The sequence below is a fragment of the Hibiscus syriacus genome, unplaced genomic scaffold (assembly GCF_006381635.1).
Source record: "Hibiscus syriacus cultivar Baekdansim isolate YM2019G1 unplaced genomic scaffold, ASM638163v2 tig00013960_pilon, whole genome shotgun sequence".
Lineage (NCBI taxonomy): Eukaryota > Viridiplantae > Streptophyta > Magnoliopsida > Malvales > Malvaceae > Hibiscus > Hibiscus syriacus.
This window is the reverse complement of record NW_024062312.1, coordinates 748,842-772,539: the sequence shown is the minus strand read 5'-3', so window position 1 is coordinate 772,539 and position 23,698 is coordinate 748,842. Positions and strand designations below refer to the sequence as shown.

At 35.8% G+C, this 23,698-nt stretch overlaps 1 protein-coding gene, 1 long non-coding RNA gene and 2 pseudogenes across 2 annotated transcripts; 2 read left to right on the top strand and 2 right to left on the bottom strand.

Annotated features, from left to right (window-relative positions):
* The first annotated feature begins 18 nt into the window (after positions 1-18).
* On the top strand, positions 19-4,020 carry LOC120206677 (annotated as a pseudogene).
* A 124-nt stretch (positions 4,021-4,144) lies between these two features.
* LOC120206556 lies at positions 4,145-5,956 on the bottom strand. Its single transcript, XR_005524126.1, has 3 exons — positions 5,900-5,956; positions 5,077-5,661; positions 4,145-4,525 (listed from the first exon to the last, which is right to left on the bottom strand). It is a non-coding gene; the product is annotated as an uncharacterized LOC120206556 (long non-coding RNA).
* An 8,469-nt stretch (positions 5,957-14,425) lies between these two features.
* LOC120206532 lies at positions 14,426-17,412 on the top strand (annotated as a pseudogene).
* A 2,476-nt stretch (positions 17,413-19,888) lies between these two features.
* On the bottom strand, positions 19,889-20,423 carry LOC120206550 (actin-depolymerizing factor 7-like). The gene is made up of 2 exons (XM_039206173.1): positions 20,158-20,423; positions 19,889-20,039 (listed from the first exon to the last, which is right to left on the bottom strand). The coding sequence occupies exons 1-2, from the start codon at positions 20,397-20,399 to the stop codon at positions 19,889-19,891; spliced, it is 393 nt and encodes a 130-aa protein (XP_039062104.1). The 5' UTR covers positions 20,400-20,423.
* Positions 20,424-23,698: the final 3,275 nt, after the last annotated feature.

Genomic DNA, 23,698 nt, shown 5'->3' with positions numbered 1-23,698 from the left:
TCTTCACCACTTTGATCATTCATGTCTTCATCACTCTTTGTTCATTTCACCCTGTAAAGTTCACTTCTTTGGCCATGGCGTTTAAGCTTTCGTTTCACTTCCTCTGTTTTCTTCTCCGTTTGTTGTTGTTGTTGTCGTCATCGGGCGCCATTAGAACTCGAGAGGAGCGAAACCCAGAAAGGGAAGCTCTTGTTTCTTTCAAAGCCGGGCTTCAGAACCCTCGTCTCCTTTCTTCATGGAACCGGAAAGTCCATCACTGCGAATGGGATGGTGTCGTGTGCCAACTCGGTCGAGTCACCGTTCTTGCACTTGCAACTCGGTCTTTGAAAGGTCCACTCTCTCCGTCCCTTTCCTCCCTTTCGTCTCTCACCCTTCTGGACTTGTCCTCCAACTTTCTGTTCGGCAGAATACCGGCTGAGTTGGCTGAGTTGACTATGCTGGAGACTCTCAAACTCGGGTCCAATTTTCTCACCGGAAAAATCCCTCCGGAGATCAGCAACCTGAAAGCTCTTCGCACCATTGAACTTTCGACCAATGCACTCAGCGGAACAGTGCCGGCTCAGCTCGGGCAGTTGACTCGGTTAGAGTTCTTGGACCTAGCCAACAATTTCCTTTCAGGTTCTCTCCCTTCAACTCTTTTCAAAAAGCTTCAATCTTTAACCTCTCTAGACATTTCCAACAATTCATTTTCTGGCGAAATCCCACCAGAAATTGGTGGCCTTAAAAACCTGACCGCTCTTTACATTGGCAGTAATCAATTCACAGGGCAGTTGCCACCTCAAATAGGTAACCTTTCACTGCTTCAGAACTTCTTTGCACCCTCCTGTTCCATAAGAGGGCCTTTACCTGATGAACTATTCAGTCTAAAGCTGCTTTCCAACCTTGACCTTTCATTTAACCCATTGAAATGTTCCATCCCAAAGTCTATAGGAAAGTTAAAGAATTTGAGTATATTGATCCTTGTTTACTCTAAGATCAATGGTTCTTTACCAGTAGAGCTTGGAGATTGCCAGAAGTTGGTAATGTTGATGCTGTCTTTTAATTCTATTTCAGGGTCTTTGCCTGAAAAGCTTTCAAACTTGCCTATGTTGACGTTTTCAGCTGAAATGAATCAGTTGTCTGGGCCATTGCCCCCTTGGCTTGGGAGATGGAACAAAGTTGAGTCCTTGCTTCTTTCAAGCAACCGATTTTCGGGTAATATCCCACCGGAGATTGGGAATTGTTCGATGCTGAAGCACCTTAGTTTGAGTAATAACAACTTGTTTGGCGCGATACCGAGTGAGTTATGCAATGCGGAATTGCTTTCGGAGATTAATCTTGATGGCAATAACCTTTCGAGTACAATCGAAAACGAGTTTGTGAAATGTCGAAATCTCACTCAGTTGGTTTTGTTTAACAATCACATCTATGGTTCGGTGCCTGAGTATCTTTCGGAGCTTCCGTTGATGGTTATTGACCTTGACTCCAACAATTTCACTGGTGGGATACCTGTGAGTTTATGGAGTTCGAAAACTTTGATGGAGTTTTCTGCTGGAAATAATATGCTTGAAGGTTCTTTGCCAGTTGAAATTGGTAATGCTGTTACATTGCAGACCCTTGTTCTTGATCATAATCGCATGATGGGCGGTATACCTAAGGAGATTGCTAATCTCACAGCTCTTTCTGTGCTTAACTTGAACTCGAATTTCTTACAAGGACATGTGCCAGTTGAAATTGGAGACTGCAAAGGATTGACAACATTGGATCTGGGAAACAACAGTTTGAGTGGATCAATCCCGGTGGAACTTGCAGATTTGCAACTGCTGCAATGCCTGGTTCTTTCTCACAATAATCTATCAGGTTCAATCCCTTCGAAACCATCATCGTTTTTCAGTCAGGTTAATATGCCTGATTTAAGCTTTGTTCAGCACCATGGAGTATTCGATTTGTCGAACAATAGATTGACTGGTCCAATACCTAAAGAACTGGGAAACTGTGTGGTGGTGGTGGATCTTCTTCTCAACAACAATATGCTCACTGGCGAGATTCCAGGATCACTTTCTCGATTGACAAATCTTACCACTTTGGATTTATCTGGAAATTATCTAACAGGTTCGATTCCTGTTGAATTTGGTGACTCTCTCAAGCTTCAGGGTTTGTATTTGGGGAACAACGAGCTTACTGGTGCCATCCCCGTAAGCTTAGGTCGTGTTGGTAGTTTGGTGAAGCTAAACTTGACTGGAAATAAGTTATCAGGGGTTATTCCTGCTAGTTTTGGGAACTTGAAAGAGCTTACTCACTTGGATTTAAGTCGAAATGATCTTACTGGTGAGCTACCTTCTTCATTGTCGGAGATGATTAACCTGGTGGGGTTATATGTTCAGCAGAATAGGCTCTCCGGTGGGGTAACTGATCTGTTCTCGAATTCCCTGTCATGGAAGGTCGAAGACATGAATTTGAGTAACAACGCTATCAGTGGACACTTGCCACAGTCTTTGGGCAATTTGTCATATGTGACATACTTAGATCTTCATGGGAATATGTTCACTGGTGAGATTCCTTCAGAAGTTGGTAACTTGATGCAACTAGAATATTTCGATGTATCGGGAAATCGTTTATCAGGACAGATTCCCGAGAAAATATGCGAGCTGTTCAATCTATTTTACTTGAATCTGGCAGAAAACTGGTTGGAAGGTCCTGTACCTCGAAATGGTATTTGCCAAAACCTGTCAAGGATTTTACTTGCAGGGAACAACGATCTGTGCGGCAGAATCATGGGTTTAGAGTGCCGGATCACAAGTTTCGAGAGGTCCTCTTTGTTAAATGCTTGGGGCCTCGCTGCGATCGCAGCTGCAACTGTCTTCATCATATTTACATTGGCCTTTGTTCTACGGAGATGGATTACGAGTCATAGTCGGCAAAATGATCCGGAAGAAGCTGAGGAAACTAAACTGAAGACCTTTATTGATCAGGAGCTCTATTTCTTGGGTAGCAGCAGATCGAAGGAGCCTCCGAGCATAAATGTAGCGATGTTCGAGCAGCCACTCCTGAAACTCACCTTAGGTGACATTGTTGAGGGCACCAATCACTTCTGTAAGACAAATATAATAGGAGATGGAGGGTTTGGAATGGTTTACAAAGCCAAGTTGCCTAGTGGGAAGACCGTTGCGGTCAAGAAGCTAAGCCAGGCGAAAACACAGGGCAATCGAGAATTCATAGCTGAAATGGAAACCTTGGGTAAGGTGAAGCACCAAAACCTTGTCTCATTGCTTGGATACTGTTCTTTGGGGGAGGAGAAGCTCCTTGTGTATGAATACATGATCAATGGGAGTTTGGATCTTTGGTTGAGAAACCGCACCGGGCCTCTCGAAATCCTTGATTGGCCAAAATGCTTCAAAATCGCGGTGGGGGCTGCTCGAGGGCTGGCTTTTCTTCACCACGGTTTCATCCCTCATATCATCCACAGGGACATCAAAGCCAGCAAATATCTTACTGAGTGAAGACTTTGAACCTAAAGTTGCTGACTTTGGGCTGGCAAGGCTTATCAGTGCATGCGAAACTCATGTTAGCACGGACATCGCTGGTACTTTGGGTTACATCCCACCGGAATACGGACAGAGCGGTAGGTGCAGTGCAAAGGGAGATGTCTATAGTTTCGGTGTAATTCTACTGGAACTGGTGACCGGAAAAGAACCAACAGGGCCTGATTTTAAGGAGATTGAAGGAGGGAACTTGGAGGGGTGGGTGTCGAAGAAGACGAGAACGGGACAGGCTGCTGATGTTTTAGATGCAATGGTGTTGAATGTAGATTCGAAGAAGATGATGCTGAAGTTGCTGAGTATTGCTCAAGTTTGCCTGTCTCAAAATCCTGCCAATAGACCAACAATGCTTCATGTGCTGAAGCTCCTGGAGGGGATCAATGAAGGTTAACTCTCTTTCTGCTTCCATCAGTAATAATATTGTAAAGTTCTTTTTTTCTTTTTCTTACAAACAAGTTAGAATATGTATGGCTACGTTGTAAGATTCAGTTTCTAATCTAATTATATGAAGAAAAAAATAACCTTAAATCAATTACCCCTTTTCCCATTTTCTTGCATGATCTTATGCATAGAAAGAGATTGGACATGTCTCCATTATATCAAAATCTTGCCATTTTGCTTATTTGCCAAAGAACAAAAGTTGGGGGCCGCTACACTTCTCAATAACATGCCAAGTTGGGCGAAATTATGCACAAGTAAACTCAAACATGAAAAAAAATCCAGATTTTTCTTTTCTTTTAGTTTCGCTTCTATAATACCACAATGGGTGTCAAAAGTGTCGGGTTTAGGCCTCGGACCGGTCGGTAGACTTCTTCCATCCATTAGCTGGCCCTGCAGAAGATATTCAGGGCGAATTGTGCTTTGCCGACATCTTAGATGAAGATGAATCACCCTCCACACCATCATCTTCTTCCTCAAGGAACGAACATTTACGTCTCAGTTCCTTATCTTGAAATACTCATCATAGTGTGCTTTTCGTTGCTCCTGAAAACTCTTACCACTCCGATCTGTTTAAGAATTTGATGAAAGTGGAATGGAGTCCACAACCATCAACCAAAGATAGAGACGAGATAATAAACTGTAAACTAGCGATGACCTAAAATATATAAGATAAATAAGGATAATGGATATCTTCGTTCCTTTGGACCTATGTAACGTAGACATGTCATTTATTTCTGTTTACTTTCTCAAAACGTGAAAGAAGTAACAGAGATTGTTTACCATGAGAATCATACAAACAGATGATTCAAGACGAGAGAAAATGGCACAAGAAAACAACGGAAAGTTCCGAGCTATAAGGCTCTATTTGGCATGAAGATTTCAACAATCAACCTCCCACCTTTCCTCCCAAAAGAAGAAAAAGAATTCTTGTGAAGATAAATTTCACTAGGAAAAACAAGTGCTGTACCCATCAAAAGGCTGCCTGCTAGAGAGAACCTCATATTACTGACTGAGATTTTAAATCACTTAAAAGATACTAACCAACTTAAGGGAAAGTAAAACATTTCTCAATATTCTAAGAAGAAAAAAAGAAAACATAAAAGCAACATAAGGAAACCTTCTTCGTGATCTATAGCAACAGCTTCATTGGCAGATAATGTCCAGCCACCTGAGCACCCAGCCGTTTTTCTACTAGGCGAAGCTGCATCCTTCAAAGCAGAATATGATTCCTTTGCATCCAAAGCATCATTGATACAATCATTGAAAGACCCAAAAAAGAATTCTTAGATACAAAGCACGACTGGGAACTATATCGAGAAAACTGTATTAAAATGAAAGTGGAAGCAGGAAAACGAACGAGTATGACGCAAAATGCGAATTTAGTACAAAAACAGTTGATACTTGACCAGTTGAGTCTAGAAACTGGAACTCCAGCCATAGCTTAATCAAAGCAGTTACAAGAGTAAACACTAATATAATATTCAAAATTTACCATATCCTTCCTCATTAAAGGGTCACATCTGCATTATGCATTGTAACTTGGCACAACAGATACACCACTAAAATGTGCAGATTCTCTACCCCTTTTTCCTGGGGCAATAAGCTATTAGGCTCAACTAATACGATACTAAGTAATCAAACCCATTAATTAATACGATACTAAGTAATCAGACAATCCATCCTCTCTTTAAAAATGAAGAATCTGCATGATCAATAAACAAAATAAAGCGAAACCCAGAACTGCTAAGATGAACCCTAAACAGGCAAACTAAAGATGAACAACTGGAGCCGAAGACATTGAGCATGTTTAGCAATGCAAGAAAATGCACCAAATATAGCATAACTTCATATTACATGATATCAAGAAAAACAAAAAAGAGAATTCAAATCTGAACAAGTTAACCGCTTAATCCATCTCCTCGCAGAAGAAAAAGAATCACTTCATCCGGAAAACTCCTTGGTGCCATAAGCAAGCTTCGAATAAACCTGATCCATTTTAAACATTATAACAATCACTCATCAAAGCTTATAATGAATTAAGCAACGGAATGAAACGGAAGCATACTATACCTGAAATCGGAATCAATGTACAAATAACAAATCCAATTCATCGAATGAATGAATCTCAATTCTGTCCATTTGCAAATTGCAATTAACTACCGGTTGAGTTCAATTCGGAAGCAGTATGAACACAGCCTCAAATGAACTTCAAGCATAGGTCTAATTCTTCTCGCAGTCCCTGTACTCGTTATATGTTTGAAATTTGGTATAAAAAGGATAAATATTAAATGTATGCATAAATTTTGATTTAATGTGTATTGTGATTCATAATTTTTGATTTATTATAATTTTACACATAATTTTTTTATTAAATTATTTACATGAAACATTAAATAAATACATCTGTTTCATATATTAAATTAATATAATTATATGGTATCATATACTAAAATGATTCTATATTTGATAATCTTGATAAAACTTGTGAAAAAACATCACATTAAAATTATATTTATTAATATAATTACTAGGGTATAAATCCATAATCAAAATCAAAATTCATATATCAAATCAACATTTTAAAAAATTATATATAATTTTAAAATTTATTCGGATATAAAATAATTAAATTTAAGTATTAATAATTATCTAAAATACTGGCAAAATAAACTATTATTTTTTGAATTAATTATTGATATTCAGTTTATTTATTAATTAATGCATATCGAAATTTATAAAAATTCATTACAATACAATTATTATAATCTAATTTCCTCCGTTCATAATTACCAGTTTTTGAATCTCGATTCTTGTTTAAAGAATTTAGTGTAGGTTATTTCTTTTTTGAATTAATCATTGGTATTCGATCTATTGATCACTAATGCAGACCGGGTTTTGCAGAAGCCCATTACGGGGGCGACTTCCCAATCCAGAGTTTGAAACCATGATCTTACTTAAAGAATCTAGTGGCTCATCCTACTAAAACGACCGATTATTCGTAATTTTGTGTCGGTTATTGATAATGCATTGGAACAAATAATTGTATGTACACCCAACCACAAAAGCAATCTTACCATTTCATAATCCAATCATTTAACTACCCTATGCCTGATTATTTGCATTTAACCAACACTTAAACATGCTTGTCAACACCACACGAGAGAAAATAATTGAGAAGATCATATTTGGTTCCGGCCACGAACAAACGTAAGAATTTGTGTTAGGGTGCATTAAAATCTTAAGGGTGCGGGATTATAAATTATCAGGGTACGAAATTAAATAATTCATATAAAATATAAAGAAAATATCTAAAATACGAGGTGCGACCACACCCGCAGCACCCCATCGGTCCATTCCTGGTTCCAGAAAAGAAAGAGGCTGTTCCCATTCTTTCTTTTCAAGAACCACGTACATTCCTAAAAAAGAAGAAGAAGCTTTTGCACATGAAACAACATAATCAGGAAAATGGGGATGATCAGTTGTGCAGTGGATTCGGTCCACCGGGGACGACTTGATGTGAGACATCGTGAGCCGGCGTGTACTCTCTCTTGTCGGAAGAATGGTGTGTTTCCCGGTCGGAAGCCCAGCCGATCAGTCGCCGACAACTACAAAGATGGGTTGTTGTCAACATAATTGCCAAGACCAGAAGTGGGAGAAGAAAAGGATCGAGACTTCTCATGCTCTGAAACCACTGCCAAATGGAAACGAATCTTCTGAGTTGGATTTCCAGCTTTCAATTCTATATATAAAGCACGATTACGATCGCGTTTTCGGTCGTGTCTTATTCATTACAATTGTAACAGTCATAGTAACTATCGTAGTTATACAATAATAACTTTAAACATCTTTATCGTTACGTAGCAACGACTATTCTAATAACGGACCGCTATTTAAATGTCGGTATTCCAGTCATTAAATTTTAAGTCGGCATACATGTTAATGAAATCCAACAAGATTTTTTCGATGGTAAAATGCTGGAAGGCAAATAGGGTTTCTTGTGTCACCTGTCGTTTTCGAGGAGCGATTAGTGGTGTTTTAAGGGACCAAGAGCATTGAATAAATTGTACATTTGATTGGAAATGTCAATCGCCGTGAATGCTCGTCTCAACTGCCAGCGAAAGTGAAAATGGTGAACTTGAAATCACCTGTCCTTTCACCTTTACCCCTTCCATTGTACCTAAGCTGTTCTTGTGCTACAAGGACCTGATTAACACAAGCTTTTCAACCATTGTATTCATATCTCACGGGGACTATATTATTCAGGAATTTAAATAATAGGTATGATCGTGTTTTCGGTTGCGTTATGTTTTCGGTTCGGGAACTTTCTGATTCATATTGATCTTAGAAATTCGTCATGACTAAATGTGATGAGATTTGCTACTTTATGCATTATAACTGAAAGTGCATTCACATTCGCAGAGATGGTAGATCTCCAGATTTGTTAAGGAAAACAAATTCATTTTGGTAAACAGCTGGGGAACTTTCTGATTAACGATGCCTCTCTATTGGATTTTATTAAAAAACGGAAGTAATCAAAATCATATCGTATAAAAGTATAGAAACGCTTGAACGAAAGGATAAAGGAGTGGAGAGCGAACCAAATAATCCAGTAGACTGTTTCATTACACAATCTGATGACATCGGCAAATAACCTTTTACCAAAAAAAGGATCTGGCTATACGTGACCACCGCTAACCAATCAGAATATAAATGTCGTGATGATTTTTGTGCGATAACCAAAAAAATCGAATAAGTATGCGAAAAACATACCAACAATCACGAGAATCGTGACACAAGAGCAGAGAAAACGGGAGCCACAAGAGTAGAGATAAATCATGTCACAAGAACATAGAATCTTATTCAAAATTAAAAAGACTTGAGCAAAAAAGATAAAAGACATAATATAAAAAAAAGAACTAATAGTCACCGACAGTCGACAACCAACAATAAGATTAGTACTGCCACCAGCTAAACAAAAATAAAGAATATGAAGAAGATGACACAAAAATATTAAAAGAAAATTAGGTTCAAAAAAATCTATCTCAACAATTTTAATGTTATTAATGAAAATAATATAAAGTAGTTAAAGTAGCAAAAAAATCAATTATATCATTAAATTTTATTATTTTCAGTCGAAGGCGTGAACTGCAATCTGAGTCTTCCCTCTTCGGACAATTAAAATCGAGATCTCCGACACACTTTGCAACATAAGGCAAAGACGAGTTCAACTGAGAATGCCTTTGGTAAGGCACAGTTAGGTGACGTTTGGTTGGATGAAATCTCTTGGAATTGGGGGGAATTGGAATCCAATTCTATCACTTTCTCATGTTTGGTTCAAGTTTTCCAAAGGAATTGGAATCCCTCATGGCTTCAACTTTCCATCAAATGAGGGAAAGTGAATTCCATCCAAGAATGGATGAAATTCAAATTCCTTGTTAGAGGGAATCGAAATTGACCATACTACCCTCATCAATCTTTTGGTAACTTATTCATATATTGAATAAAAATATTTTTTTATTATTTCGGGTCGGGTCGGGTTTCTAATTCATATATTCGGGTCGGGTTGAGTTCGGGTTTAGGGTGAAAAATACCCGACCTGAAAATATATATATAATTTTACCTTATATATTTAGGAATAATTACAATAATACCCCTCTATATATATATTTTTTCAATTAAGTCTGTTTTATTAAATAAAAATATTTTTTTATTATTTCGGGTCGGGTCGGGTCGGATTTCTAATTCATATATCGGGGTCGGGTCGGGGTGAAACTTTATTTTGTTCGGATCGGATTTTTTAAGTGTGATATTCGGGTCGAGTCGGGCCGGGTTCGGGTTTAGGGTGAAAAAAATGGACCGACCCAAAATATATATATAATTTTACCTTATATATTTAGGAATAATTACAATAACACCCCTCTATATATAATTTTTTTCAATTAAGTCAATGTTTTTATTGAATAAAAATAATTTTTTTATTATTTTGTGTCGTGTCGGGTTGGGTTTCTAATTCATATATTGAATAAAAATAGTTTTTGGTATATTTTTTGGTAACTAATTAACATACTCCGATTGAAATGTATCGAAATATTGCTCTGTCTTTTAGTAACTTATTAACATATTTTGATTGCGATGATTTTAACTTATGATGTTTATTAGCATGATTTTATAATTTATTGAAATGAATAATCAATCAATAAAATGAAAATTTAATATTTTTTAATTTTTTATAATATATTACTACATGTAAGTTGTAAAACAAACTAAAATAAAGCAAAAAAAAAAAAACAAGAAGGACAATTATGTTATTTTACATTACTGAAATGAAATTCATCTGACATGTCTGCGAACCAAACAGAATATGAAATTGGATTCCAATTCCATTTTCTGCCAACCAAACAAAATATGGAATTAGATTCCAATCCCTGACAGATTCCAATTCCTTCACAGATTCTAATTCCCTCATAAACATTCCAGCGAACCAAACGCCACCTTAATTTTACATCGTCCTACGTGTCCGGAAAGAGTGTAATTTCTCTAAATAAGTTTTTGACTTCTATTAAGATAATTAATTTTTAATGTGTATTATTCTTATAAATTACGTGGATGGACTTTCCCGACATTATTTAATTAATCGAATTTTTTCATTAGTTTAAGGTGATTATAAGGTGATATGTATTTAAAATATTTCTTAGTTATTAATAACACACACACATCTTATAAACGTAGCTGCTTGAATATGTGTTCAAGTCAGGATTAACAACCAACTCTTAAATTCATTCACCCCAGAGAGGGGACTCAGACAGGAGGTCCCCTCTCCCCATACTTGTTTCTCTTTTATGTGTTTGAAATGTAGACTGTAAAACGAGGAGCTAGCACTGACATGATCAATAAAATATTATTGAAATAAATGAACAATCGAAACCGTGTCGTGGTGAAAACCACTGCCTTAGAAACAAATTCTCCCCGATGTGTGTAATTGTTGCTTCAGGTGGATTGTCCTTCAAGATTAACACGGTCGCTCCGAGATTTCGTACACCCAAAATCGGAGTGGACTGCTAGTGGTACTGCTCTTTTGATAGCAGAGGAAGAAAGCACAAAATGCTTTAGGTTGAGAAGATATGTGAGAGTTGAGAACCTTAACCCTCTCTATTTATAAGCTGTGGTAAAATGGTCCAACAAAAATCAAATTAATTTATGTATTAAAATCCTGTCTGAAATTATTGCAATTCACAGATGAATCTGGCATCAAAACAGTCCAGATTTGTGCATTCGTTTTCAGCCGTTTGTAACTCATAATTACTTCTGTAACTCATGTAATTATATTTGTAACTGGCATAATAATCAGTTGTTACTCTCTGAAAATATAAAACAAACAGATCATTGAGCAGCCTATAAATATCAAAGTATTATTCTTTCACTTCTTTTATTTGCTTAGAAAATTCTCTACGAATTTTCTCCAAAAAGATAATACCCGCACAACTATGTCAAAGACACATATTGTTACAAGCATGAGACGTAGACAGCACGCGAGATTACCCTTTGTTCTTTATCACTTAACAAAAGAAGGAATAGTGAACACTATAAATACCCATGTCTATGGTATTTCCCACTCAATGTGGGATAATGTATTTTTGCGTTACCAACATTACACACATGGATTATCGGTGTTATTGAACGATGCTCATCACAAAGGGATGGTTAAAAGGGTTTGTGCCAACATAAGAGGTCAATGAATCACACACCTCTTTTATGCTGACGACAGTCTTATCCTTTTCAAAAACTCGATGGAGGAAGCCCAAAAGATCAAAAGTATTCTTAGCATTTATGAGGCAACATCCGGTCAGAAGATTAACTATGATAAGTCGATTATCTACTTTAGCAACAACATGCACACGAGCACCGTGACAACATTCTTAGGATCTTCGCAATCTCTAAGAAATAAGAACTAGGCGACTATCTTGGTTTGCCATTGACAGCGGGTAAAGGAAAAATCAACACGTTCAATTTCGTGAGAAACAAAATCGCCAAACACATACAGGGTTGGACCAAGAATCTGCTCTCCTTTGGAGGCCGAGAGGTTTTCCTCCTGTCAGTTGTGCAAGTCCTCCCCACTTATGCCATGTCTTTTTATCTACGTCCAGAGGTTATCATTGAAGAGACATCACCTCACAGATTCGCTCTTTTTAGTGGTCAAACAAACAAGATAAGAGAGGTTGGACGATGGTTTCTTGGGAAAAAATTTGCAGAGGCAAGAGGGATTAGGCTTCCGTGACCTTAAACTGTTCAATATCCTCTACTAGTGAATCAGGTCTATAGGATTCTTCAGGATTCGGACTCGTTAACATGCAAGGTTCTGAAGGCTAAATACGTCCCAAATCAAGGTCTACTTGAGGCCAATCTTGGTGACCGCCTTCCCATGCGTGGGCTAGCATCTTCAAAGCCAAGAAGGCTCTTAAGAAAGGTTTCTTTTAGAGAATAGGTTTCGACAGTCATACAAGGTTTTTGAGGATACCTGGGGGATTCTTCCCGATCTGTTGGTCGAACTCCTATGTCGCCAATGGTGACACACCTTTTAAATGCTCGGATTTTATGTTTACCCGTAAGGACAAACTAATCTGGAGCCACCACTCCTCCGAATGTTTTTTTGACAAAATTGAGATATAATCGGTTACTACTCTGAAAAAGGATCCAAAGAGATAATGAAAGAATTTGGAAAACACTTACCAAACTGCAAATTCTTCAGAAAATAAAGATCTTTGGGTGGAGAATCTGGCACAATGCCATCTCGACAGGAGATAAACTCATGCAAGCCCGCATTTCTTAAGGAAAATGCCCTTCTGTAGGGACACTGTCGAAACCTTGCTTCATGCTCTAAAAGATTGTCCTAAGGTGATGAACACTCTGCAAATATCAGGTCTCAAACACGACATCTTTGAGTGGCAAGGAAATAAGTGTAAGGACTAGTTAGATTGGGTTGCTTCTCAACTGGACTACATAGGGCCTGCCAATTTGGTCATGCTTCTTTGGAATATCTAGAATAGACGCAACTAGTTCCTTCATGATGGAGAGGTACAGGATGACAGAGACGTCATCATTGCAACCTGAGACCCCTGCTCTAACTTCTTTGAAGTTATTGAGAGCTGGACAAATCAAAAGATGACCTCATTCCAATCTCGAGTATGGACTAAACCTCCAAACTATTTTATTAAGATCAATGTAAATGGAGCATGTAGTACCTCTAGTAAGGTTGCAACCATTGGAGTTATCGCAAGGGACATTCACGGAATGATGGTTGGTGGAATGTGTTGACAGATCCCTTACCCCTTTACCGTTGAGTCGGCTGAAGCCAAGGCTTTCACGCAAGGGATTAAACTCGTCCTAAAAAATGGTTGGGACAAAGGAATGATAGAAGGTGATGTGATTGCGATCGTTAACAGGCTCCTTAACTGCAAGGAATATGTGTCCACTATTGGATTGTTACTCAACGAAGCTCAAGGACTATTTGCTTCTAATACTGGGCTCAAAGTTTTCTATGTTAACCAGGAGGTAAATGGGGTAGCTCATAGTCTTGTCCAATGGGCTTTGTCGAATTCCAATCCGTTTTGGTTATATATATATATATATATATGAGTTAGGATTACTTACACCTAGTGTAAAACTAAAAGTTTTGCACCTTTTAGGATCGTTGGATGAGAAAAAATAAATTGCTGAGTTTAACTCATTATTTTTTTTTTCAGTGAATATATTCTCATTTACTCCAGTTAATCTCAATATTTGGTTTCCTATCATTTTTATTTTTAAACCTTGCGTTAACTAATAATTTATTTAGTAGAATATTAGTCAGGTGGTCATTCAAGTAGTTTATCATATAATTTATTTATTAAAATATTTTTATTTTTATTTATAATTTAAAACAAGATATATATACAAGGTTTGACAAATAGGTAACAAATATTAAGCTTGCCTCAATGGTTGAGTCATGCCCACCATGTGCCCAAGGTCCTAGGATGGAGTCCTCTTTGCATTAATATTTCACTACATATGTCACCACCTGATTGGTAGGAAAATTCATTTAATTAAAATATTAAAATTAATTAAAAAAAATTCTTCAATTAGATTATGACACGTATAACTATTAAATTATGTCTCAATAATTTATTGACACATGACACATCTTGATAAGAGGATTAATTTTTTGAATTAAATTAAAATTAGAACTAAATTGATATAATATAAATGTATTGAGGATCAAATATATAATTATACAAATTTCTATTAATTGCAACATCACCCTTCCGTTAGATTTTAACGGTTTATGGCGATATTGAACTCATTTAAATAGTTCAATAGTCATATTGATGTAAATTTAAAAATAGTGGTCATTTCAATATATATCCATAGTTAGGTGGTCATCCAAGTAGTTTACCCTATATTATAATACAATCTGTATTTCACCTCGCCTCCTCGCAATTTAGTGGGAGTCCATTTTGCCGCCGGAAAGAGAAAGGTTTCGATAAATTTATACGATTTTGGAGATTCCGGCAAGAGGAGAGAGATGGTAACGTCACCGGTAGTCAACACGTATCCACTCTCCAGCTACACCTTTGCACCAAAGAGCCCAAGATGGAGAAGGACACGTCCGTCGCCGATCGCCTTGCCCGCATGAAAGTCAAGTAACTTGATCAATTCCCCTTTTATCTTCCTTTTTCAGTTACATCTTTTGCATTTTTTTTAAAAACCCTAATTAAATTTCCCCATTTTCCTCTCGTTTTTCCTTATTGCCAATATAAAGTTGCTGTTTTTAATTTTCGATAAAGATTCGTTTATGTTTTGATCTATAAGGTTTGGTCTGAAGGATATTCATCTGGAACTGTGGAATTTATAAAATAAAACGAAATTCCTAATTAATTTCCTTTCGTTTTTCCCTATTGCCCAATATAAAGTTGATGTTTTCCCCTGTTTCTGGGAAATTTAAGACCCTATAACAAGAATCTGGTGCTTTAATTATAAACTAAAAGTTCCTGTTAAAGGATTAATTATGGATGTAATAAGTTTACTGTGAAGACTGGCATGTTGAAACCAAGAGACTTTATACAAGCTCAAGTTTGTAATTGCTGCTTTCTGATTGGAGTTGCAGTTATACGAAAGAGGGCATGAGGACAAGCTTTGAAGCGATTTTACTGGTATGTCACCGTGCTTCTGATTTTCATCATGCCATAAAATACTCCGTTTGAATTTACATTGTAATGTCTATGATTCTTTATCTTTTGTGATAATACTTTTCACTCCTAGATTTCTCCATACAGTAGTCGAGCAGTCGTGTTTCATTGCTTTTATTTTGAATTATTGATATGTCTTCTTTGTTTCCTGTTTTATGTAGATTTGACTAGTTATATTCATTGCATTTAAACTTTGGAAAGACTATGCCGTAGTTCTGTTCAATTTTGACATGACAATATCTGCCTTTATTATGGAACGATAAATGCATTTTATTGGGGACTTGGTGCTTTATCTTCTGATAAAAAAAATAGAATACCTTTTAAAGTTTTAAGTTTCAAACGAGTTAGTAACTTTAACATTACGGCCTTTAGGACTTTGGAACTACTATGTGTAGATGTAAAATTCTAAAAGTGTACTTGTCCAATATTTGGTTAAATGACAAGTTGTTCCACTAGGAAGAAAAGGTCATTCATATGTGTTATAAGGCCTCTAATTCTTACTTTTCAATTTTAGGCTGTTACTCTTTCATTTGTATGGTTCTTTATTAGTCCTTTAACAAAGAAGGAAAAAAATTGTTCTTGTATATCAGCTTTTCGTTTTTACTTGTTCTGCTACAGCGTCACAGCTTGATTCATGCTTAAGCATCAGTGGTTAATATATCTGGTCCTTTGCTCAATTTTGTTTTTCATAGAATGGGAGGTTTCTGTATCACAAAGGTCTATAGCTTATGAAAGTGTTTATGTGTGACCACTAGTCGACCTGGCAGAAATTTACAACTATGTTTTGCATATGTAAAGAGGAGATTATGCATCAGGGAATGAGGAATTGCATCTTAATTTCTTAATACATGATGAATTCCTTTTTAGAGGCAGAAATTTTTTAAATGTTTTTTTGTTGCCTATGAGTTTATGTTGTACTTTTGCTACTTTCTCCTTTACCTGTATAATACCTATTAGTATTATCATCCCGTATTTACAGCAATTAGGATCATAAGAGACCATTTTAATTCTTGTTCTTTCATTGAATTTTCCATTTTCTCATGCAGGTCCAAGAACATAATCATCCTCATATCCTACTTCTGCAAATAGGGAATACTTTTTGCAAACTTCCTGGTGGGCGCCTGAAGCCCGGAGAAAATGCTATCATATTATTCTTTTTACTTTTTTCCTCGTACAGCATACCGTCATCTTCTCTCCATACGTCTTTTCTTGTGTGCTATTGTGGAAAATCTGTGCTGGTCATAACACCTATGGCCTTCCTTTTTTGACTTCAGAGATTGAGGGTTTGAAGAGGAAGTTGACCAGCAAGCTTGGAGCTAATTCACCGGCTCTTGTGCCAGACTGGCAGGTATATTTGTAGTAATTATCTCACCGGGGTGAGGAGGGCAGGTTTTCCCTCACACTTACCTTTGAACATTGCAGTGATATAGTTTGGGAACAATTTCTTTCAATGCTAAACTTTGTTCCTTGTTGTAGATCAGTGAGGCTGTGGCGATCTGCTGGAGGCCCAATTTCGAGACGATGATGTATCCATATTGCCCTCCCCACATAACAAAACCCAAGGTAATCTTCAACTTCATGTGTCTACTTATGAGCTATGCTATGCTTTCTTTAACTTCGTTTTATTATTAATATTGCAGGAATGCAAGAAGCTCTTCCTCGTTCACTTGTCTGAGAAAGAGTACTTTGCAGTACCAAAGAATTTGAAACTTCTTGCTGTACCGTTGTTTGAGCTCTATGATAATGTGCAGGTTAGGAGTATACCCTACTTTTTAAGGAAAAAAAAAGGATAAGCTTTATTGCTCTTCTGGTTTTTCCTTCTAACAAACAACATTGAAAATGTTGAACAGAGATATGGGCCAGTCATATCAACCATTCCCCAGCAGCTTTCTAGATTCCAATTCAACATGATCAGTACATGATCTTGGCATGGGATGTCAAAGATCATGAATCTTTCGGCTTGCTTCCTGGCAGCTGAATCGGGAGAATATCGGTTCGCGTTAAAGAGCTATAGCAGCCTGTACGTGACTGTATATAACGAGAGACTTGTGCATTACTTTGTTTTTGTTCATGGAGACTTTTACATTACTTATGTTCCATAAGTTGATCGACTGAGAATATGACGTATGGTAAACTCACGTACATCGTTTACGTACGATTGTGGCATGACTAATGTGTGGGTTGTAGTGTACCAACTTAGATGGTTTAATTTAATGGTTTGATTCGTGTTTAACAAGCTATGGTTGTGAGGTTTTAATGGGTTGTATTGTATGTCTTTTCATGTACAACCCGGGATGGACCTAGGGGCGGGTGGGGCAGTCGCCCTTGAAAATTTAAAATTATCTTATATTTTATATTTTTTTCTATGTATTTTCAATTGAAAATATGTTTTCTCTCCCTTTAAAATTTTATAAGTTGAAGTTCATCCCTCCTGGAATTTTAAAATTTCAAGTTCGTCCGTTCAACATAAAATCCTGAGTTTGTCCCTATATTCAACTGTCTTGCTCTCGGTGTAGTTGGTATGTTGAAAAATACTCAACCTACTAAATATTGCATGTATAGGTACCTAAAAGTTCAGTTTGATTTTTAAACATGTACATTTATAAATTTAAATTATATTTTTATTTTAGGTTCTCAAATGTTTGTCCTCTAAAATTAGATTTGACCCAAGATATATTAAGGGCCTATTAGACTTAAGTCGAGAGGCTATTTAAAAGTTTTATTATGGTTAAAATGTACCATTAGTTCTTATATTTTAGCAAAATTTAAGGTTCTATCTCTATATTAAAATTTTAACCCTAATGCTTTTTCGGTAAGGACAGGCCCACCATTAGTACCGTTGGTATATTTTATTAAATTTTTTGCTACCTATTCCACAAATTCAACATCCAAGAGAATCTAATAAGATAATCAAGGAAAAAGATAGAATTATCGTTGATAATTGAGATTTCGTTGTACATTATATTACTTCTGATGATACAATAGTCAATATATTTGGCACTTATGATCAAGTCCGTCCCAAAGGATGTGAGTTTTGTACTACTTTTTAGAATGAGACTCTTAAAAATATATGAAACTAAAACAATGTCATAAAACAACTCTATAGTCGTGATATTTTATTTAAAAATTGTCATTCTATGAAGGTTTAATGACCAAATAAGTGCCCAAACTATGCATTTTTTTGCCAAATAAGTGCCTACGGTTCTTTTTTATCCATCCGGGTGCCTAAATGTTACTCTTTTAGGTGCCCAGGTCGTCAACGCTGTTTGTTTTCCTCTTTAAGTGTCACGTATTAACACTTGGTAATTTGAAATTTATTTTGTTTATAAAAAATATAAAAATATTATTATGTTTATAAAAAAAGCCCTAACTTTTCTTATATTATAAAACAACCCAAAATACTAAATCTTAACCTTAATCTGTTGCCGTCGCCGACATAGTCCTTGACATCATCCTAGTTATATGTCGTCGTAGTTTTAACTGATTCACTTACGAAATCGCGTGTGATCACGATTTTCATCCTAGGGGTTGTGAAATTTAAAACATCGATTTGTGGTCGATTGATCATCAACCTGTCACGATTTTATAGTGGTTATGGTCGTCTGGGGGAGTGGAGGCCGGGTGGAGCTTCTTTAACGGTATAGGGCGATGATCGATGTGGGTTTAGGGTTTGAAATGAAAGTTTTTAAAGTTTAGAGGTTATTTCAAAATTTATGTTTTTTTTCTTTTTAAAAAATATATAATTTTGTTTTTTTAATTTTATATAAAATTTTTAAAATTACCAGGTGTTGACACCTGTCACTTAACGGGGAAAACTAACGACATTGACAACCTGAGCACCTCAAAGGGTAACGTTTGTAACGTTTGGCACTCGGATGGGCCAAAAGACCATAAGCACTTACTTGGCACAAAAAGGATAATTCAGGCACTTATTTGGGGATTAAGCCTTCTTTGAACGCTTTTAGAAGTAAAATTGTGATTTTTTTTCAAAACGTGCCCCCACCCCCAGATTTTGCAACCCTGTGACGTGTCACAAGTTACATTTGTAAATGGACGAGCCTACTTATGACGACCGTGTCAATATGATGACTAAGTTACCTCGTATATTCAAACTTGGGTTAGGCTTGGATTTTGTAGAAGAATTAGAGAGCTTGTTTGTCGATGTGAAGAATTGATTTTTTTTTTTGTTGAGCTTTGGTGTTTCATCAAATTTGAGATTTTGTATTGAACTCATTGCATCTTCAGAATTCGTGTCAGTGTGAAAATTATTAGAATTTGATCCGATTTCGATTTAACTCAAATTGATTGTGGAAAGTAAAAAAACCTAGTTTAATTGAAAGTAAGAAGTCTATTATATTTTACGTTGAAAGTAAAAAACATGTGTAACTAAGACCAAACAGAAATGATCAAGAAAAAGTAAAAAAAAATTGCATAAAAGTGCAGATAATTTTACATTATAACTACTAGCGTCCATTGTAATAAAAAGAGTTTTAAAAAAATGAGGAAAATTTCTTAATATCAATGCATGTAAGCAAATGTTCACAAATGGTAATAATATGCATAGGGAGAGGGTGAATGATGGAGAGAGTCGTTAGGGCTGCGATTGTGATGTTGCGGTTATGGATGTTGCAGATGTTAGGGCGTGATTTATTTACGGTGTCGCTGTCACCTTAAAAATTGTTACGATACGGTCGTTACACTGCGTTTTTAGCATGACCGGGCTTTTATAATGTCGAAACTCATTTCACTAGGATCTGTTGCCTGCAACTCAAGTTGAATGCCATCCGATTCCCTCTTGAATCTGTCTTTCGAGCTTGCACACACCATCTTACTTCTCACCCTCAATGCATCCGGCGCCCTGTAAATTTTGAGAGTTTTATTCGAATCCATGATGCATGAACGAATTCAATAATATCTATTACGTCCGTGATCGCGATAAACACGTCCCTAGAGTAATTCAAATCCCTGACCAGTACCATGCAATGAAGAAGATTTTGCTTTTCTGGCAGTTCTCATTGGTGGTGAAGTCGAAATTGAAGACCGCGTAGCGGCATTCGTCGGCGGGCAGAGCCGCGGTGAAATCTTTGTAGCTTTTGCCGGGGCCGCCGAGCTCTTCGACGACCACCTGCTGGTCATGGATCTTGAAAACGATGAACCTGTAATTCCTCTTGGCTTTTAGCTCCAAGAATTTCATTTTACATGCATCATCTATTGCCATTCCAGATGCCGCGTTCGCCTGATCCCATGTTCAAGATTCAACATTAATATATATATACATATATATATAAATCAAATCGATAGAAAATGTGGGGCAAAGGGAACTCACCATTTGCTCGTAATGGAAGCAAATTTTGGGAGAGCGAAAAGCAGGGTTTTAAATAGCAGTCCGTGACCGCGATAGCGCCCACGAAATAGCGGTAGCTTTGTCTTCCGATATACCATCTGCACCCGCAATATCGCCCGCTATGGCCGCAATCACGGTAAACACACATGACCGAAAAAGCGACCGCGATTTAAATCCCTTGTGAAAAGAGAGAGAAGAAATGAAGAAGGATGGGAAGAGATGGTTAGTTTAGGAAAGATATTGAGAGGAATAAGGCGGTGAAGAGAAATTTGAGGGAACAACAATGGTAAACATCTCTCCAAGCTTCAAAGGCCAACCATATCCACAACAATAACTTTTTGGGCAAACTACACCGGATACCGTCGAACTTTAGGTGATGTATCGTTTATATTACTGAATCGTTAAATCGTTAATAGCCGGATCAAAACGGCGTTGTTTTGATGAGACATCTACGTCGACAGCCGTAAGCCACTTCATCGTGCCGTTAAGGATTTAACGGTTCAGTGATATAATCGAAACGGAAATCAAAAGTTATTAAATGAATATAATTTTGTTCGTACTTATTTATTTAACAAACGAACATAAACAAATGTTACACGAACGATTAACGAACATTTTACTTAATGCTATATTCATTTACGCCCCTAATTATGTAGACTGAAATTTCAACTTGAAAATATTAAAATATTATTCAAATTTGTCCAAAATCGAGCTGGTTTCACCAAGTTTCCTTAAACATCTCTAAACCCCCAACCATGACTTTCATGGTCAAATCTTGAAAAAGATACTTGGAAGGGAGCTTAAAAGGTGAGGATTTTTATTCTTACCTTTAGAATTTTAGACAATGATTATAGAGCGAGTGGCAAATCCAGAAAAAATTTATAGGTTGGGCCAATATAAACATAATAAATTATATATATATCACTTATCGTTAAAAAAATAACAATGATGTTAGCATGATATTTTTTTTAATTATTTTTCAGTCATGACATGAAATTATCTTATGATGATACATCAACATCACTGCTAATTTTTTTAAAGACGAGACCAAAATATAAATATTATGTGTGATTTAAAATAAATAATAATTGAGTGATTAAAACATAAATTAAATAATAAATGGGTGACTTAATAAGTAATTTACCATTTTTGGAGGGGTCCATGACCTATGTAGGCCTAGGCCTACATACACTCTGTATAGAGTAACAAAGGTCTTAACTTTGATAGTTTAGTGAGAAGAGTTGAGAGGAAGAAGGTGAAGAAGAAGATAAATATGATGAAGATAGTGAGGAATGAAATTTTAGGAGGTGTTTGGTAAATAGTTTTTTTTTTAAAAGATCTTTTAGTTTATTTGAGTATAAATAGTTTATTGGTAGTTAAACTATCTATTTTTAGTGTTTTGTAAACACTTTTTTTGAAAGAATTTATTGCGTACGATAAACTGAAAATGAAAACGCTGAAATATTCAACGGTTTGGGAGAGTTTATTGTGAAATAAGATATTAAATGACATATTTGACCTTATTATTTCCAAAATTACATCCTTGCCATAAAACCTAATCTAATGAAATAGCCTCCATCTTAATATATTTTTAGTGACATTTTATTTTATTATTCTATTTTTTAGTTGTAGATTCTCAAATATATTTTAGTTAAGAAAATATAGAAAAACATGAAAGTAGAAAAAAATGTAGTGTTGATATTTTATACAAGGTTAATAGTATGTATCAATCTCACAAGGTTAAGTTTGTAAATATTAAATTTAAAAAATATATTCAAAATTTTCAAAAATATTCACTAATTTTCTTAAGGTAATTTTGATTTCTTGTTAAAAGCATTTTATCCGAATAATTCCACCCCAATAAAGACTAAAGTATTATAAAAACATATATGTACTCAACAATTAAATGTATCAATCTCTTATTTGTCATTTTATCCATATCAGCTATCAGCTAAATTTTACCAAACACTTCTATATAAACAATTTATCAAATCAGTTGGTCAAACCAATCATTGAAATCAACTATTAGCTATCAGCTATCAGCTATCAATTGTTTGCTAAACACCTCTCAGTCTTTTCTACCGGTGCATTACAAAAATTAAATGAAAATCAGCCTTAGTAACAACTAATGAGTAAATTATTTCCTTGGTCCTTCATCCTTTGTTCCCAAATTAAAAATATCTTTTTATCTCTATCTGGGCTCAACCCAAGCCCAAACAAATTCAAACAAGTCTTCTTACAAGGCTAATGGTTTATTAGAAACTCTCTCGGGTTAGCTCGAAACTATTAACCTAGGATTTGAGGTATTACATTATTCTAAATTTATTTATACTAAAAATATATATTATTTGGAAGTAAAAGGAAAAAAAGAGCACGAACCAAATGAAATAATCAGTGATTAAAGGGATAGTTGTTATCTTTAGAGATCTTAAGGTTAGCGTCAGCAGAAGCAAGATATTTAAGCGTTCATTGTCAAATGATTAAGAGTTTTTAAAATAAATATTATCGCTTGTAATCACTTAGATTAATAATTTTTTTATCAAACGGGTCTTTATTCATATATTAAAAATAAATAAATTTAATATATTATTTTTGAGAACACTCCAAATACATTTTATATTTACATAAATGGTATAATCTAAATTATAAATCATATGAAAGGGCCCAACCGGGTTCGAACCGGTGACCTATTGATCTACAGTCAGTTGCTCTACCACTTAGTTATAGACCCGTTGATATTGTTTTAACCCACAAGCCATGCTAGGGTTAATAAAATTCACCTCTCAAGCGAAGAAGAAGAAAAGGTAAATCAATTAACAAATTCATTAATGGTGGGCTTAAATGAAACGTTGTAATCAAATAAGTACCAAACTTTAATTTCATCTATAATTTTGATACTTTTATTAACGACGTTAAATTTTTTTATTAAACTAAGGTGATTATAAAACAATATATATTTTAAATATTTTAAAATTATTTGAGAACGCTTAATTACCCTGCTACAGTAGCTGTGCTCGAACCCGTGACCTCTAAAAATAACAACGATTCCTTTAATTACTGAAGTTAGTCAGTTCATGCATGATATTAACTTTTAAAGACAATATAAAATTATATTATTATATGTAAATGATGATATCTTCGCTTTTATTATTTTCTGAGTGTAAAATCATGAT

What these genes read in the sequence shown, in the direction of transcription:
- LOC120206550 (XM_039206173.1), bottom strand. Translation starts at nt 20,399, where the DNA reads ATGGCAATAGATGATGCATGTAAAATGAAATTCTTGGAGCTAAAAGCC. An exon ending in AAAATCTTCTTCATTGCATG is followed by an intron (nt 20,040 to 20,157) that starts GTACTGGTCAGG and finishes CAAAATTTACAG; the next exon opens with GGCGCCGGATGCATTGAGGG.